This window comes from Molossus molossus, unplaced genomic scaffold, assembly GCF_014108415.1.
Source record: "Molossus molossus isolate mMolMol1 unplaced genomic scaffold, mMolMol1.p scaffold_m16_p_18, whole genome shotgun sequence".
Classification (NCBI taxonomy): domain Eukaryota; kingdom Metazoa; phylum Chordata; class Mammalia; order Chiroptera; family Molossidae; genus Molossus; species Molossus molossus.
Genome location: NW_023425353.1, coordinates 13,833,988 through 13,853,889, shown reverse-complemented (window position 1 = coordinate 13,853,889; position 19,902 = coordinate 13,833,988). Strand labels below are relative to the sequence as shown.

General features: G+C 45.1%; 1 protein-coding gene and 1 pseudogene across 1 annotated transcript in view; both read right to left on the bottom strand.

Annotated features, from left to right (window-relative positions):
• The window catches only part of FHIT (fragile histidine triad diadenosine triphosphatase), an 841,628-nt gene that overhangs the window by 274,105 nt on the left and 547,621 nt on the right, over positions 1-19,902 (bottom strand). Inside the window, exons 3-4 of the mRNA XM_036267258.1 lie at positions 10,630-10,775; positions 7,938-7,967 (exon numbers count right to left, since the gene is read on the bottom strand). Coding sequence (XP_036123151.1) covers positions 7,938-7,967; positions 10,630-10,775 — 176 coding nt within the window. The remainder of the gene's footprint in view (positions 1-7,937; positions 7,968-10,629; positions 10,776-19,902) is intronic.
• LOC118633707 lies at positions 19,012-19,197 on the bottom strand (annotated as a pseudogene).

The window sequence follows — 19,902 nt, the reverse complement described above, 5'->3', positions numbered from 1 at the left end:
GTTAAAATTTCAAAATTACCCTTTCCCGGTGCTAACCTAATTCACGTAGAAGGCGGGAAGAATGTCTCACTGTGCTTGGCCTGAGGGCCCTTACAGATCCTCACCAACCCCGTACTTTCCACGCAAATGTCTGTCATTAGGAAGGTCATTATTCTAATTCTTCCACGTCTATGGCTCTGCAGGTTGCCATATCTATTCTTCATTAAGCTGGTTTCATCTGACCCAGGCTCCATCATCAAATCCTTGCATTTCTAGCTGCTCTCTGGGGCTTGAGGATGACTGTATTAATGGCTTTGGCAAAGGGGCAAAGAAGAGCCCCTGAAAGGGATTGAATTATTCAAGATGATTATGGGAGTAAAAATCAAATCTGGGTCATCTAGGCCAAGAATCAAAATGCATTTATATAAATAGCAGTTCATAAATCTGGGAAGCCATTAGAAACAACTGTAGGCTTTCCAAAAATCAATTTCATGAGCCCCATCATCAGCGAGAACTAGTTACAGGCTAAAGATATAAAGCAAAAAGAATGAATTACAATCGTCATTTCTTAATGAAAAATTCTTCCAATGAGGCCCCTGTGGAATAAAAATTATAGAGATAGCGACATATTTTTAAATACATTTATAATGTCAAGATATTAAAAACATAAATAATATAGTGATACATGATACACATTAACCAACCTAAAAATAAAACATTATCTGTGGTGTTGAAGGCCCCTGGGTACCATTATACCCAGTGGTGTGCTCCTTGTCCCTGGGCATCCTGACCCTATTTGTGTCCATATCTCTAAGCGATACATAAATTTGCATTTTATAAACTTATATACATAGCCTCTAAGTAATCTGATTTTAGGTTTTATCTTTGCCGCTGTTAATAACTCCAGAAGCAAAGTTTGTAACATCACCTGGATCTGTTTCAGAAATGTCCGGTCTCAGCCGAAGCACACATTGTTCCGGGGCCACTCACTCCCACGCTGGGTTTAAGGTGTGTGGTGTGGTCCCGACCAGATGGCTCATCTGCTGAGCCTGAATCGAGCTCTGGTATTGAATCAAAACTATAGCACCCTTGTCTCATGATTCATGGTCTGAGTTCACTTTCTTTTCCTTTTTTTTTTTCATTCACAGAATTGCCATTTTAAACAAGCCAATTATTTAGATGTCACAGGTTTAAAACTTTGAACCAACAATGAGCTAGTCATATGGAAGTAGAGAATTTTACAAATTATTTCCCAGGTAAAAACAAACAGAGCAAAATAATAATGAGAGAGAGAGAGAGAGAGGGAGAGAGAGAATTCCTTCACTGATTATGTACTGAGCACCGAGCGTCCCATAGCTAAATGGATCTAGTGAGCAACCACCCTCAGAGTCAACACAGGTAAGGAGGTGATTCTGAATAATAACATGTGACATTTATGTCGCATTTTAGGGTCTATAAAGCACTTAGCCTTTCACAGGATATTGGATTTGATAATGATTAAATAAAACCCTGAACTCTGAGCATCACATGTAGAAGACGGTCCCCTGAAACCCGTGAGGCAGCGTGGTGGAGAATGTATCTGCAGCCTTGGCTACATTCTTCTGTTACAAATCTCACAATTAAATTAACAGCCAAATATCCATTTGGCTATGTCAGAGCTTCTGATTACTAATGGAATTTGTTTGGTAGCACTAATAAAAAACTAAACACCTACAACATAATTCTGCTATAAACTGACATACAGTAATAAAGTAGCATTTATGTTGGTTAGCCTTCACCTGCATAATAAATTAAACAAGGGCAGTCCTCTGGGTATTTTTATTATTCCAAGCAGAGAAAAACAGTGGAGATGAATTTGTGTTCAGAGTGACAAATATTTACAAAACCTCTCCTGCTGACCTTCACCTGTGTTTTCTGGGTGCAAGGAATGTGCAGGGCAGCTGGCCACACGACAGCCTAGCCAGCTGGGCTTTGGACAGGCCTGAGCCTGAATCCCACCTCTCATGTCGACTGTGTGTGTTTCTTCCGAAGTCACTTCACCTCTATAAAACTTGGTTTCCCCAAGTGTAAACTATTAATGCCCACTTTTGAGGGTTGTGAGGATTAAGTGAAAATAATAAAATTAATAGCAAAGATTTACTGAGATATTCCTACATACCAAGTACGATCTTAAAGGCATCTGCATGCATTAATCCATTTGGTCTTCGCGACACCCCTAGGAGGTTGGGTACCATCAAAACCCTAGGTTTTATAAATCTCTAAATAGATGTGGAAGTGAGGAAGGTTGACTCTTGCTGGGTCAAACAACTAGTAGACCATGTCTCTGGGATTGAAACCAGGCCATCAGCCTCCAGGGTCCTCCCTCTTCATCACTATGTGACATTTCCTCTCCACCCTCACTCCATCTTCGACATCCTCCCATGTCATTTACCTGAGCTGCCTGTGAGTTTGAAAGAGCAGGAAAATTAATAAATAGGGTCAGGAGACACCAAGGCAGTTGGTTATTTTTCTTTCAGTGCTTTGACCCAAATGGCTTCATGCAAATCAAAGTTAACCAATTAGAAATGGAAAAATGCAACAATGTGATATCTACTTAGAAGAGGGTGTGAGGGTTTAATGGGAGAGAGAAGGTTTCCTGCAGGAGACAGGGAGGCTCATGGTCCCTTCTACTGCCTGCAGAGCCAGGGACCAGGGGTTTGAACCCCAAAGTACCAGGAGGGGAGGGCAAGTCAGAGACATGTGCATGCCAGAGGGAAAGGGTGGGCTTGGAGGCACCCACTCCCACGTGTACACTCAAACCCCTAAACTCCAAAATTATTTTTGATTTACTGAACTCAGGTAAATTGGATTCATTCTGAGAACAGAGATATAAATTGTAAGGCAATTCCACAAGATATAAGCTACTTTATCCTGAAGATACTAATTCTTCCAGCAATAAATACATGCATTAGTATAAACATAGGCAAGGCACTTTTCATCACAGCTTTAATCAAAGGATAAAAGTTTTCTGGCAAATGACTGTGCTCTTGAAATTTTTCTAGATGAAATTAATAAATAATAGTCAAGTAAAATCATTTTCATTCTTAAACTGTTGGTTTCTCCTTTCTGTGCACACCACATTTCAGGAATTCATTTGGGTTGCACACAATTTAGCTTTGTGGAGGCTCCCCCACGTCTGGTCACTTCTCTGGTACATACGGGCTTTGCACGGAGTGGCGCGTGCTTGGGGACCACTTAGTGTCCCTGCAAAGCCCTGGCTTCCACCCTGACCTACTGAACCAGCACAGGGACAGGCAGGTTTCTGTTCTCTGAAGACCGACTTCGTAACTGTGAGGGACACTGTTGGCTCAGAACCATGTCTCACTCATGACCAAAAGCTACAAGTATCAGGATAGAGACTCCCCCACCACCATTTAATAAGACATTTTTCCGAATGTTCAAGTGGTCACTTTTATAACAAGTTCAAACTAGATATCAAATAGCACAACTCATACCATCAGGAGAAAGAGTTCTCAAGAATTTAAGCTAAAAGGCAAGAATTAATAGTGGGAGAATCCAGTGTATAATTAAATAAACTCATCAGGGCCATAGACAATCTCAGTACTGGGTACAATCTGAAACGCCAGCCTTAGCCTATTTTACAGATAAGAAAACTGAGGGAAGATTAAGATTAAGAAACATGGATAAAGTCCCAGGGACAGGATGTGATAGGCTGCACTATCTATTCACATCAGTCTCTCTCCACCACCGCTCAATACAATAGATAGGGTTCCCCCATGTGAGAAATGCGGGAATAATGTTCAGAGAAGCCAAGACGCTGGCCCAAAGGCACACAGCTAGTTAATTTAGTAGTGCTAATAATTGCCATGGAACCTCTGAGTGATGCCAAACTACAGGGTGTCCCAAAAACTGTGTACACAACTTCGAATAATTATAAAGCTGGTGTTTATGAAAATACATTTCATTTTCAAAATGTAAGAGAATCTACAGACACCCTGTATACATTTGTTTGGGACTCCCTGTATATTAACTACTGGACTTGAAGACTTAAAATGCCCTCTGGGTCCCAGAATTAAAATGATTACCAAATCGCCTAGAAAATCTGTTCTAGGACCCCAGAAACTCCTCAATGAATGAAAGAGTTTAGTTTTTTTGTTTGTTTTAATCACACTACTTCAAAGAATCCCTTTCTTGTTCTTCCTTAAGCAATCTGAAAGTAATTGGGAAAATCTCAACGGTTATTAAGAAACACTTCCCACTGCATTAATACTATAAAATTAAATATCTAAGTATAGGATTCAAGCATCATAAACACAGAAGAGTGTAAGCAAGCATAATCTATAAATAGCCCTTATGAGATTCTAGGTTATTGTTCTGCCACAAGTCTCTCTTTAATGTGCCTACAACACCCTCCCACTCAAAGATCCATGTAGTAATTGTTCTGAAAGATAGCTCACGCTAAACGTACCGAGCAGCATCCTTTCAAAGGGCTGAACACTGCCTTAGCGATTTGGCTAGCTGGAACCACATTCTGGAGTATGATTTAGGGACTTGAAGAGTGGAAATTTTGGTCTTTGTCAGTGACACTCGGAATGAGGGATTTTCTTGATGGAAAATCCCAGGAAACCCTGACCCCTGACTGCAAACTGGAATACAAGTACCTTCGCCTGCTGCTTCCTGTCAACGAAAGACAAACGCAGGAGCAGAGGCTCCTTCTACCAAGGGCAGTCCCCGGATCATCCCATCTCCTCCCTGCACCACCCAGGAGACCCAACGTGAACAAAGACAAAACGCAGGTCCTCGCGAAGCTCCCATCGTGGTATGGGGACAAAACAAGCACGAATAAAAGTCGGTGAAGAATGCCTTGAAGGAAATCCAATAAGGCAACAGGATAGAGAGTTAGGGGATTGGGAGGGCTGCTCCCAAGGGGGAGGGTGTCAGGGGAGGCGGATGAATACAGGGATCTGTGGTTGTGCATGTACAAGGGGACGTGGATATGCACGGGGTGATATATGGCTGAGACCAGAGAAAGAGATTGTTTCCCAAGCCTGCGGGGTGTCCAAATCACTGCAACTGTCTCCTGGTGGAGAGCAGCGCTCTGCTCGTTTTAAACTAGAAAGGAGAGTTAATAGTCGATATTTCCCTTTCCTGCTACACCCGTGTTTCTTTGCAAAGCAAAATGTAAAGCCTCTGAGCAAAAGACCCTCAAGTGGCACCATGTTCCCGAGGCGAGCTCAGTGGTACACAGCCACCGACAATAACAGCAGCTGCTTTGGGGAAGAGACCATCCCTGGGCTTTTGGCTATTACCACCCAGCATGAGACAGCAGTGATCTGGAAGGCCGGCAGGGAGCGCAACACCCGGGGTCAGACACAGACGGAGCAAAGGTGGGGCGAACGGCTGCTGGGCTGTCCGGGCCAGGCTGGGGTGCCGCTGTGTGGCTTGCACAATGTGAGGCGCTCCGACGTGGGCGCAGTTTTCTGACCTGGACAGTTGACTACTAAGGATGCTGCTCTGCTTCCCGCAGGGCTGCCTACTCCAGCGTAACTCCCACGGGGAAGGCCACGTGGCTGTCACCACCGACTACGTCATCGCCATGGGTGCACGAATCATGGGTGTGCCGGTCAACAGTGAAGATCCCCAAATCCCCCCCTAAAGATCCTGAACCAGGAGGCTTAGACTAAGGGCTGAGAAGCAACTTAACAAAACAAAAACAAAAACACTAACACCAAAATCAAATCAATTTTCACAGTAGGTAGTGGAAGAATTGCATTTGGAAAAACAACTCCTGGTATTTGGACTTGGCCTAAAGGGACAGTTTTCAAAACTTTGTCATCCACTGAGGTTTTTATATGTATGCACATAGTTGTTTACCCATTTTATATTTCACAGAGAAGAGACAGCCCCGCTAACTCACAGGAAAATTCTGTGATCAGGTTGGAAACAACTAAAATATATCCAAGACAATATAATCTTGTGATTTTTTTTAAAAAAGTGGAAGTGTAAAAAGAAATTAAGCTAAATCATAATGGTGGTGATAATGATAACCACATTCCATATTTCATATATGAATACTATATGCCAAGAATTACTCTATTCTCACTGTTGACACTCATAAAACCATTAAAAAGTTGTGACCTGATATTTGGGACATCAAAAAGTAGTCACTGTTGTAGTCAGAGGGTCTACAGTCACACTGCTCAGCCCTGCTAGGCTTGGTGCTTGGTTTTGTTCTTTTTTAGTATGTGTTTTATTTTCTTATTTTTAATGGAGATATAATCCCAATACCATAAAATTTACCATTGTAAAGTGTACAATTCAGTAGTTTTTAGAATATTCACCAAGTTGCACAACCATCGCCAGTATCTAATTCCACAAGGTCTCTGTCCCTCCACAAACCACTCCTGCCCACCAGCAGCCACTCCCCAGTCCCTTCACAATCCAGTCCCGGTAACCACTCACTCACATTCTGTCTCCCCCAGTCTGCTTGTACAGAAAACAACTTTAATGTCCCCTTCAGAATTCTGCGATGAGATGGAAGGACGCTCTAGCCTATCTATTCACATAAATATTAGATGTGTTTAGCGTGTGCATATCACCCCTCTGTACACGCCACTGGACTGGCCTGCGCATTCTCCCACGGTGCTAGCTATGCCTCCACGGCGTTAATTCAAGGGCTGAAGAAATTTCATCAAATAGATATTGCATAATGCATCTAACTACTCTGGTGTTGTTGGAATTTACATTTGAATATTGAGTTTTTAAAAAAAACTAGTAACCAAGTTGAAACATTTGTGCTTTGCATTTTAAGGAGCAGTTTCAGAAGGAAGCTACTCCTGTTGTACTCTTTTTTTAGCACCTGCCTATTTGGAAGCCTGGCCTGGGGGTGCGCAGTGCGGTGGAGTTTGGCTGTGAGGACCCTCTGCCCTATCATATCATGGGTCTGGTACCAACAGAGAGCCAGCTCTCTTTTTTATCAAAGGAGTTTGGTGACAGTCCCTACAGGATAGTCCCTGCTCAGAAGTTCTTCCCAGGTAGTCTATTGTAGAAGTTCCATGGTAGCTAAATTAGACATTAAAGCCATATGCAAACTATGATCAAAAGAGAACTGTTTATTTGGTGTTGTTTGATGCCAAGCATTACCTTATACAGCCAAGGTCAGAAAACCTCCTCTCGCCAAGTGTAATATCAGCACCCCCCAGCCTGACTTGCTTCTCATTTCTAGCACAAGAAGAAAAAAAAAATAGCCTTTTCTAAGATTTAAATATGGGCCTAACTGCAGAGAAATTTGCCTTTGTATGAGGGAGGCTGAAACCCAGCTTCAGAATCAGTTTTTACTTTCCTGGGGAAGCAGGGACTATCCTAATAAATACTGATTTCCTCTTCCAACACGTAGAAACCCACCTGTGAGCCCCGCTGACTCCATGAGGTCAGAACTGGGTACTAGGCACAGAGGGAGGAGAAGGAGGTGTGGGCAGAGGATGGAGAGAAGAGGGCCGGAGTGAGGGACCACCCGGGGCTCCACTGCCTTGAGCCCCTCCCTGTCCCTGCAGAAGGAGGAGCAGCGCAGACTGTGCAGAGCTGCAGGCCTGGCAAGGGTGCCCGGGCTCGAAAGGGACCCACAAACCCGCACCAGTCCCTGTCCTCTTCCCTGGACTCTGCCACCTGTGAAGTCCGGCGACTTCAGTTTCTGTTTCAGGATTTCTTGATTTAGTTTCTGTTTTAGCATTTGCACAATAATAGTTTTATTACAAAAGGTAAACGCCTTGTAAACTAATGGGAAACATATTGCTTGGCAAGTTTATAACGTCAGGATTTACGTGTGTAACACTGAGGGTCTCTCTGACCTCGAAGGTAACACAATGAAACAGCAATGTGCTGCGGATGACTCAGTGTGAGTTTTTATTAGTTCTCATAATTGCTCCTTATTAATTTGTATGCACATAATAAGCACTCACCTTCACAGTCTGTCCGGCTTCGGGGCCATCCTAGAAGGAGGACGAAAACACAGAGGTAAGAACAGAGAGCTGATATCTCCTGCTTATTCAGAAATATCAGCTGCTAATAATTTAAGTCCAATTTCATTGTGTGTTAATTTATAGTATTCTCATGGGAACCATTTGCTTCAGCTGTGTGGGACCAGACCATTCTCCATTTCCCCCTGACAGTAAGTCAGAATTTACGTATAAAAATGATATCCAGTGAGCCAGCCAACCCCTTGCTTTTTTTCATGCTCTTTGCTCGCGGCTGTGGTTTCAACTGCATTAAAGGAAAACTGAAAATGTTCAAGGAAGTCAAGTATCACATGTTGTGAGTATCTTTAAATCCGATGTCGTTTAATTAATGTCCGACTACTTTAAATCTCTACTCAGGAAATCCGCTATAAACATAACTCATTAAGCAAGAAGGTGGGCCGTCTCGCATGGGAGGAACAGCCCAGCGCAAGCCCTCCGGCCGTTCTGACCTTGGGGGAGAAAGCTGGGAGTCTTCACTGTCGGTGGAGCCCTTTCCCCATTCCGCCCCCTTCTCTCAGCTTTCCGAAGCCCAACAGAATCATTTGCTTCGTTGACAATGAGCAACCTCGCCCAGTCACCAGACATAATGCAAAGTCAAAGCCAGGGCTGAGTGGGTTTGGGAAGGCAGAACAGGGAATGTCTCTGCGCTCAGAAACTCCAAAACTGAGTTGTGACATTGCTACTTTAGGAAAGTCTTTCTACCGCTAGAAGCTTTGCTAATGGGATGAGAAATCTTGCCCTGCAGGGGGGCCAGGAGTGAGCAGAACTATCTAACCAGTGGTTTTCAAGCTTGGAGCCATAACCCACTAGTAGGTCAAGAAGTCAACGGAATGGGTTGTGATCAGCAATGAAAGCAAAAGAAATCAGATAACAGAACAAAAATGATTGCAGCAGTTCCCAACCTGTGGGTCACGACCCCTTTGGGGGTCGAATGACTCTTTCACAGGGGTCGCCTAAGACATAACAGTACCAAAATTATAGTTATGAAGTAGCAACGAGAATAATTTTATGGTTGGGGGGTCACCACACCAAGACGAACTATATTAAAGGGTCGCAGCATTAGGAAGGTTGAGAACCACTGTTTAGAGTATAGCATGGGCCAGCACTGCCTTGTGAAATGCTGTTTCCCATCTGTATGTGTATGTAGGGTATACATGATTGTGAAGTACATGTATTTCTTACTGTGGGTTGAAAGAGGTTTGGAAAGACTGCATATTAGATTCCTAGATTAATGCAACTGACTTCCCAGTAAATCATGTTAGGTCACCATTTTCTGTATATGTGAATTTTCTGTTAGTTCTTCACTTGCCTTTATTTGGTCCCTCTGGAGACAAGACTTGCAACATGAACCTAACAGACCCACCCTGAGCCCAACTACCTGTTTGAGGTGACTCAAATGGTTTAACATCCAACACACACATGTACGCGCACACAGGGAAGTTTAGGTACTATTAACACAGACATAATGGCTGAGGAATCTTTTTTAGAAGAAGCACATGAGCAATTCTAGTCAGATCCCTTCCATAACCTGAAAACAGCGACTTTCTTTGTCCCTTTGGGAGAGTGCTGAGGAGGGTCCAGGAAGGATGTTGACTATTCAGTTCAGCTAAAGCCCTGAGTACAAAGCCTCCTATTACGCAATATCTGTTTCTTTCCAAAGGGCACTGCAGCGTCACCATGTTGCAAGGCCACAAAGGACTTGAACATGTATTGATCCCAGCTCTCTCTGTGGGCCCCTATGAGGAGTGCTGACTCACCTCTGCTACAGCTCTCCAGTGATCAGGGCTCTCAGTTCTTTACAGGAGGCTGGCCACACCCTCTCAGTTCTTTACCAGGAGGCTGGCCACACCCTCTCAGTTCTTTACAGGAGGCTGGCCACACCCTCTCAGTTCTTTACAGGAGGATGGCCCCACCCTCTCAGTTCTTTACAGGAGGCTGGCCACACCCTCTCAGTTCTTTACAGGAGGCTGGCCACACCCTCTCAGTTCTTTACAGGAGGCTGGCCACACCCTCTCAGTTCTTTACCAGGAGGCTGGCCACACCCTCTCAGTTCTTTACAGGAGGCTGGCCACACCCTCTCAGTTCTTTACAGGAGGCTGGCCACACCCTCTCAGTTCTTTACCAGGAGGCTGGCCACACCCTCTCAGTTCTTTACAGGAGGCTGGCCACACCCTCTCAGTTCTTTACCAGGAGGCTGGCCACACCAGAGAGCCAACCAATGCAGCTTCTGACCACCCCGTAATCAATCACTGAGGCTGACGGAGAAAGGGTTTGCCCTCTGAGGGCTAAGCCCAGGCAGTGCTTAAAACATAGTTACCATGGAATGAAAATGACTCATCCACCCTACTTCTTGTGAAACATCTGGAATGTTGCGATGCCCATTGAATTACCTGCCCATTACTCCCACCATCTGTGAACGATGCTGCAGACATCATCTCAGCTGAGATTCCACAGTCTACCTTGGGGCCAATGGACAGTAGGGTGGTCCTGGGTTATTCCATCTTTTCCTGCTATCATGTAAGACTAGAATACCCACAGCTGCCTTCCCAGTGAGATGGCTGGTTAAAAGGGGGACAAGCCCGGTGGTAGAGTTTGAAAAGGAAGGAAACACATTTTTCAGCATCTGCACACTCACCTGCATAGCAAAGGTAAGAGAAGTCCCCTGGAAATGCTTCTCCACCACGGCGCCGACTCTCTGGGTTGCCTGGAACAAATCAGCCACTTCGTCGGGACGCAGATCTCGGAAGCGCTCCACTGGCCGAAGGGGACACACCAGGACATCTGAGTGCGGTCTGTTAAGGGACACACTGCCCGCTCTGGGAGTATTTTTACCAAGAAGTTTATGCCCAGGGCCTGAACTCTCAAAGACTAAAAAATCAAGAAATAAATATTTACCAACCACCAAACTCCAAGGGGTTCAAAGACGTATAAACATGGTTGATCATACTTGGAAGGAGGAGCTGTGTTGAGCTAAGAAATTCTTTGAAGATCAAGGAACATCAGTGGTTCAGAGAGACTCCACTGCTGAGATAATTATGCCAAGAGGCAAGACCCCTTCCGGACTAGTATTTCCTGGCCCCTATTCTAACGTTCTGAGTCTTAAGCAGCCCGAGGCCCTGGCTGGAAAAGCATATGGAATATCCAGTTGGTTTCTCTACCTAGAGTGGGGGTGGGGAACATCCAGCCCGAGGACCCTCTGAAGTCAATACCAGGTAAGGTCACAGGTCTCACCACTTAGCCTGAACAAATAGAGCAGGGTAATTTTTAAGTTGATAACGTTGCATGGCCCTGCGTGATGTTATAATTATCCAAGTGGCCCTTGGAAGAAAAAAGGTTCCCCACCCCTGGCGAGCATCATGATCAACTTTTTAATTTCAATATCTCTTTGAAGAAATATGCAGTGAAAATACAACAGTAGTTTTATTTATTTTATTTTTAAAATTAGTATAGAATCCTGACCGAATGGCTCAGTTGGTTGAGCATGGTCCCGTGCACGAAAAGGTCACCAGTTCGATTCCCATACAGGGCACATACAAAGGTTGTGGGTTCGATCGCCAGTTGAGGAGTGCAGGAGGCAACCGACTGAGGTTCACATCCATGTTTCTCTCCTTCTCTTTCCTTCTCCCTTCCTCTCTCTCTACAATCAATAAAAAGAAGGTGTCTAGGAGGGGGAAAGGATAAACATCTGTAACAAAAAAATTATTAAAAATTGAAAAAAAAAAAGTAAAATTTAAAAAAATGTATATATTTTTTAAAATAAATAAAACTAGTGTAGACATTCTGAAAACATACAGTAAACTTCACCTATTACTAACAGATTGTCACAATTAAACAATGACAAGGATTTCTCCAGCTGATCATTAAGAATTCAAGAAGTCGGCTAAAGGCAAATTATCAGTTTAAGAAAAGGTTTGTCTACTTTGGCACACAAAAGTATCTTAATGCATTCTGTAAGTTAGACAAGTTCACATATTTACATTACTAGTCTGAACAAACAAGATCTAGAGTAAAAGGATGTATAAATTTGATCATTTGTTGATAGCAAATTAATATTCAATATTACATCATTAATAACACTTCAGTTCCTTTTTGTGTTTGAACTCGTCACGTATGTGTGAGTATATACACACCCTTATGCACACAGGCATACGCACATAAGACATATTAACTGTTGCCCTGGCTGGGTGGCTCACCAGCTGAAGCGTTGTCCCGCACACCAAAAGGTGTGGATTAGATTCCCAGCAAGGCACACACCTAGGTTGTAGGTTCAGTCCCTCGTTGGGTGAGCACAGGAGGCAAGTGATTGATGTTTCTCTCTCACATTGATATCTCTCTCGCTCTAAAATCAATAAAAACATATTTTCCAGTGAGGATTAAATAAAAATATATATATTAACTTCTGTTTAATGTTTTTGATACCAACAGGAGGAAAAAGCACTCCAATGTTCTTTCCAGTTTCCTTTTTCCTTTTTTCTTGTTGTCTTAAGAGAACATGCTTGTGCCTGGAGCTCAGCAGCTGAGGGTCCTAATAAAACCACAATTCACAACTGTGCGTCTCCCCAGAATACCGAGCATTGGAGCCCTTTGTACCACTGGTAGGACTCAGGCCCCAGGGAAAGGCATGGAGCTCAGCTGGTCAGACCTGATTTCCATACGAGAAGGGGGGAAGGAGAAAAAACCGATTAATTTTGCTCATAATCAAGAAACTCATGTCGATGGTAAACCAGGAAAAGGAGCGTTTGTTTAATCTGAGCTCATTTTTCAAGAGAGAAGAGAGGCCTTCACCCATAGGCCATCTGATACTTACAAAGATAATTATCGTTTTTTTGCAGGGCTGTTTTATTATCATGGGTCAGTGAACCATTTAAAAATGAAGAATTTTCTTTCTTTCCCTTTTAGCAGATTGCCTGTCTCCACTCCCACTGAGCTGCTTTTCTTTGTTCACAGAGACCTTTCCCCACCTTCCTCCTCCCTACTTGAATGTACACCCTCCCGAGGCCCTGGCTTCACCAAACCACAGCGAGAAGGGTGTCGCCAGCTTCCAGCAACGCCCGTCATGCTGTGGCGGCTGTGTCTACACACAGAACGAGTGGGGAAGAAACGGCGTTTTATTTAAACCGGTGCTTACTATGAAAACTGGTGGAATGAGTGACACTCTTTGTGACATCAATGACATCTGAATGGGTTGATCATAGTATCTGTCCATTTTGTAAGTCTGATGCTAAGGATTGGCTTGACCCAATGTTTAATGATTTCAATGTTTACGGAATCAAGTAAAAATGCCTTTTTTGTCAGATGTTTTGTCCTGTGCAGTATATACAACCGCAGGGTGTTACATCGCATGCATTTATTATTTTAATTACACATTAATAATAGTAATATGACATGTCACAAAACAGTAAAAGTCTAAGCACATTCTCATTGAGGTGATGAGTTTCGCCAGCCCAGTTATGCCACATTGTCCTGACATACACATTCTCTGCAACCCAACCCTTTGTTAAGAAGTCCTTTTATCTGCATATAACACACACACCTTTCTGTGCAAATAATCAGATAAATGAAGACAGCTTGAAAAGGTGCTCACTTGGGCAGGTGATCATTTTCTTTGTTTTGTTGGGACTGAGAGGATGGTCAAACAGGCACCCCAACCGGGAAGTGGCCAATAAAATAAGGGAGGCTCCACACAGGGCCACAGGGCGGCAGAGGGGTCTGGAGCCGCACAGGGTGAACTCCGGAGCTCCGGGCGCTGCGTGCGTAGTGGACCTGGCCAAGTAGCAGGCTGACCATCCAACACGCTCCCTGGGCCATTCTAGGTGCCAACTGGGCATCAGAAGGTCAGGACCAACCATCTTCTTTCCGATGCTTTGAAACCAGAGCAAAAGAGAGCCTGTGCCTAAGCCTCACCACACGCCTGCCTCCCCCGGGACCCCCTCGTTCCACACCCTTCTCTGCACACGTACAGATGCCCTCTTGCTTGCTTCCAGTTCCTCAAACACGGGCAGCTCCTCCCAGATCTGGCGCCTGGACTGTTTGTTCTTCCTGGAAGTCAAGGGCCAAGATCTGCATAAGGTGGCTTCTTTCTCATTATCCAGGGTCTGATTCCAATGCGCCCTCAAAGGAACATTTACCTGCTCGGGGCTAACTGCCCCGCTTCCTCACTCTTCCGTCTCCTGTGCGACCCTTTCCTGGGCCCTCGCCCTCGCCCCAGCTGGTGGTTCTCGGTTGCTCACCACCTACCCAGCTGACAATGGAAACTCAACAAGAGAGAAACTCCGTCTTGCTTACTGATAGTTCACCACCACCTGTAACAGCAGAGCTAGTCAATACGTATTGCTGGAATGAATGAGTAATAAACCAGACCCTCCTATCAGCCACCTCTGAGTACTAAAACTCTGATGAAATCCATTTACTTTTCGATGATCGATATAAGATTGGGATAGTCAGAAAGTTGTTTTTTTTTTAATTCAAAGAGGTTTATCCTTACTGTCTAGCATAGTTAGAACTAGTAGTTAGAACTAGTGCTGGATGAGAGCTAAAGAAATGTAAACTCATTTGTAATCTAAACTAACTTTTTGTTTTGTTTTGTTAATCCTCACCCGAGGATATTTTCCTATTTATTTTTGGATAGCATGGAAGGGAGGGAGAGAAAGAGAAACATCGATGTGAGAGAGACACATTGCTTGGTTGGCTCCTACACACATCCCGACCAGGGCAGGGGACTGAACCTGCAACCCAGGTACATGCCCTTGACTGGGGAATTGACCCCTCAGCCCTTCAGTCGGCGGGCCAGCGTTCTAACTGCTGAGCCAAATGTCCCAGGGCTAAACTAATGTTCATATGAGTCCAAAGGAAATAAAATTATGAAAGTAAAATCCTTTTAAAAGTAAAAGAAGTGGTTTCTAAAATATTCAAAGTCTCAGATGAACTACGTATAGAAAAATGCTGCCTTACGCTACGACTAGGGAGTGTCATTCATGTGTTCAAACCGCGAGCACCAGTTGAGTGCAGACACTGCTCGGCTGTGGAGCAGCAAAGGAGAGGAGGAGGAGGCTCTGTGCTTCCCTACAGGGGGCAGTGCTGGGGGGGGGGTGTCGGTGAAGCACGGACACTACAGATCCAGAGAAACCCGGGCACCTTTGTGGGCAAGAGTTCCAGGGTGACCACGGACACACTCCGAATTGGACAGATATCCCATGGCTACCTGGAAATATAAATGGGTTCATAAAGGATTTAGAGAAGGTAAGTAAACTTTTTCTGCAAAGGACCAAACTAAATATTTTAGGTTTGGTGGGCCATCTGCCCAGGCAGCCATGGACAACACGAACACAAACAGGCGTGGCTACGCCCGGTGAACAGAAAGGAGAGGCCAGATTTGGCCCAAGGGCCTGAAAGAGTCAACCCTGATGGAGAGGAATCACATTAGAAAGAAGTAACTAAAGAAAACAAGAGGTGTTGGGGGCCTATTCTTCTTTCCCTAAAGTCAAGGACTATAATGCTATCTTAAAAGCATATTGGATAAAGATTATGGCACCTTACAAAATTTAACTGTCCAAAAAAAAAAATATCTTAGCACGGGAGAGCATGTTCATGACTATGTACAATGCTTCTGCTACTTTTAAGACTAATCACAACCAGAAATTGTGTTATGGTATTGACAACATGAAATAAATCATGAGTATTTCTCCCCAACGCAAGGAAAAGGAGTTGCCGCACCTCCAGTCGGAGCAACGCAGCACGTCATCAGCACTCGGGCACAAAGCAGCGTGCTACTTACAGACACCTGAGAACGCTCTCTCTAAATGAGTGCAGAAGCCTGGGAAGACAACACCATATCGCTTGAAGATGAGAGGCAGGTGCTACACTTGTCTCCTGGACAAACAACTCAGGAAAAGCAAATTAATACTGAAGAACAGCAGACAACTCTTGCAATTCTGCTGCCACAGTTTCTATGCCAATTATTTTAAGGTAATATCACAGATGCAGTGTTATTTAATACGGGGACTCTGAGGCTTTGTTCACGGACAAATCCCACATTACACATAGGCTGTAAGAACACCCTGGTCCTCGCTGCTCGAGATGCACACGGCTGGAGAGACTCATAGCCAACATGCGATGATAACCCTTCGAGAAGCTAATCTGCTCCATTGAATTTACTGTATGTTGATTCAGTACTCGTCACACACGAACACCTGTGAAAGAGATGAGCCTATGGAAGCTGGCCTCTCCCTACAATCTAAAGTAGAGACATCCATTTACTAATAACTTTTTTTTTAAAGAAAAAAAGGACAACAGCCCTGGCCGGTTTGGCTCAGCGGTTGGAGCGTCGACCTGCGGTACAGAGAGACCCGGGTTTGGTTCCCGCTAAGGGCACGTACCTCGGTTGCAGTTTGTCCCCGGCCCTGGTTGGTCGTGCGGGTGGCAGCCACTCGATGTGTCCCTTCATGTCGATGTTTCTCTCTCTCTCCCTCCTGCTCTATCTGAACAAAAAATGGAAAAATGTCCTCGGGTGAGGATAAAAAAAAGAAAAAAAGGACAACAATTACAATTTAGTTCCCATGGTTGACAGCAATTCCTCCTAGTAGAGGATAATCAAGGATTTCATTTATTTACTTATTTATTCCTCACTTGAGAATATTTTTACATTTATCTTCAGATAGAGCAAGAAGGGAGAAAGAAACATCGACGTGAGAGAGACACATCGATCGGTTGCCACCCGCACAACCCCAGCCAGGGCCGGGGATGAACCGCAACCGGGTTCGTGCCCTTGGCCGGAATAGAACCTGGGACTCTTTGGCCCACGGGCCGATGCTCTAACCTCTGAGCCAAACCAGCCAGGGCAAAGAAGACTTGCTACTGCAGATGAGATCTAAAGTGGACATGGCATGTGGGGGTGCAATTCCAACAATGGACTGGCCGGAAACCCTTCCCCACCCATGCCACTCGAGCCTTCTCTCGGCCAGGGTCACCACAGTTTAGGATGCCAATATGAACACAGCAGAGTAATGGCCTTGAAGGGTTCACACTCCAATGTCCCAAACTGGCATGCAGGATAAAGGGCTGACCCAGCACAGACGGGTGCTGTTGACAGAAATCGGTACAGACTGTGGGAGCACACAGGAGGCGGGCCCTGCCCTGCCCAGGGTGTGATAAGCTCTCCAGTATGGGCTGGCATTTCAGTTTCCTAAATTTAGCAATTATTTCTCCAAATTTGGACCAAATCCATCCTTGAAAATGGCCTAGTAACTGATGGTTAGCTTCAGAGAAAGTTGTTCGGGGAATTCCTCCTTTGGCCAAAACCACTGTTCCATTTACATATGTATTTGCATTTACCTAATCTTTCCCACCAGCCCCTAAAATACTTTCCTAACTCCTATTTTCCAGACGAGGAAAGTGCAGCTAACAGAAAATAATAAACTTGTGCAAGACAGGACACCCCCACAATGAGACTAAAACTAGACTTCCCCAAGCCTGTTGATTCCAGAGTCTGTGTTATCGACCACAGCTCTGTGAGGCCGTAGTGTTATATAACTTTCATGATCTGTGTCTGCTTGCCCTCTCACGGAAGGTGTGCCCTGCGTTCGCAGAGTCCCTCTCTTCATGAAAAAGAATCATGGGTTTCATGAAATTCAAAGATATTGTGCAAAACCGCTACAGGTCTGCGAAACACCTGGCCTTGAACGAAGAAAGTAGAGGAGACGCACACTCCATGGTGGAAGGGGACTCAGCGCTGGGCGGAGGAGGCAGTGAGTACGCCCTCATCCTAACAAAGAATGTGAGCAAGGGCATCAAAAATCAGAGAACCGTGTGGCGCCAGGGCCCAGCGGGAGGAAGAGGTGGGAGGCAGAGCCTGCATCGGGCCCTGTTCCATCTGTGAGCTTGGGTTGCTTCAAGGTAACGTCAGGTCCCCTGGGCTGCCAGACTCCGGAGTAAGATCAGATATTACGATCAATGTCAATGGATTACACTGTCAGACACGCTGAAAAATTCCTTTGCTTCTGGACAGCCTAATTATTGGGAGTCATTGACTTCCACACAGCATCATTTATATCACCAAGGACTACTAGAAACCTCGCAATGCTTTTCTACCCTCTGCCCCTCCACTGTCACCACCAGCCCAGAAGCCACTGTCTCTGTTCTTTTGGATGTAAACACTTAGCATGTTCATGCCACACCACCCTGGAGCGACAGCACGCCAGGAGGTGGTGAACTCCCACCGACACACGGCCGCCCCAGAATACACACAGTTAAAGGAAGAAACAAGACGGAACCTTTGCCCTCGTCAAGTACCTAACGTTGTTGTGGTAGATTATTTCCAAATATTGCTCCAAGAATCCTTCCCATCCTACATGCTCCTCTTGGCATCACGAGTTGAGTCCACCCCCTCCCCTGGAATCTGGGCTGGCCTGGTGGAGACTTGCTTTGATCGGTGGAATGCGACAGAAGTGTTGCTGTGTGACTTTCCAAGTTCAGGCATGAACAGAATTTGCATGTTCTGTTTTTTGTCCTCCTAGAATTCTGAGACGACCTGCTGTGAAGGCGCCCAGCTAGCTGTTGGAGAACAAGACTTACTTGGCGGAAAACTGAGGTCCCTCAACGGACAGCCAGCCCCCACCGTCAGACCAGACCCAGGAGAGCCGCGGACTGACGTCCACACTCCGGCGTCAGTGTCTGTTGTTGCAGAATGAACGACCTGGAAGCACAGGGGCTCAATCTCACACTGGTTTCTTTTCTTATCGTAACTCCACGGGCAGAGTTTGCTGCTGGGCTCCCCTGGGCTCACTCCTGTAACCGCTCCCAGTTGGTGCCGATGAACACACTCGGACCCTTCTCTCCATGCTCTGACATCCCCTCCTGACAGGAGCGGAAAGACCTCACTGGAAAGAGGCACAGCACTCGAGGTCATGTGGTATCGAGGGATATTATTGCAACAACCTACACAAGTGGGTGGCCCTGAAAGAAGTTCTGGGGGTTTGGCAAAAATGAACAGGTGCCAAGGTTCCCTGGATATCCCAGTGAGTGCGTGCAGCAAAGCACTTTATTAATTTTTTCTTTTTCTTTTTTCCCCGCACTACCACAAATGATGCAGTCGAGCCTCCCACCTTTGGGGAAATCGCAGGGGTCAGCACGTCCGAGTGCAACGGATAAACCTCGCCCTGGGAAAACCCCCTTCGTGATCACGGCATCTCCCCTGCCAGGTAAGTGTCAGCAAAGCATTTTAGAGCTGGGATGGATCTTAGGCATTATCTACTCCAGTACCTTTCTTGTTGGGAAAAAATGGGGGTTAGAAAAGTTAATGGATTTGTTCAAAGTCACCCAGGTAGGGACACAACTGGAATCGAAGCGCAGCTGTTTGGCTTTCCAAACCGAAGTTCTTTTTATTACATGTGAAATGGCAAAATGTTGCAGCACGTGTCCCAACAGTCACCCTGCGGCAGGCGGCAACGATCGACTTCATACTTCTCTCTGAACCGCGGAGACTCCGAATCCTTGTCAATCCTGACCTCTGAGCAGTCACCACCGATCACTCTGGGTGTGGGTGTGACACTGGTGTGTCCTTTCTGTGACCTCCCCATGGCCGCGTGAGCCACAGACACAATTGCAAAGGCCTGGCGGCATCAAGAACAAAGTGAGATTCTGTAAAAGTGAGAACCTGCCCAACAGCATCAAGTGTTCATTATGTTGCTACATTTTTTATTCAAAATAAATTTGATAAGTTCAAAACTTGCTCATCAAAGATAATAATCGGTGATTAAAAATAATTTTATGAGCATTTCCATGACAAATATGAAATATTTAAATACAGAGTCGTGACAGAGAAATGGAAATGTACTAATTTAGATGATTAATTCAAGAAGACAGCAGAATATTATTCTCAGACTTGCTCCCATTTATTTTTCTATATCTGATC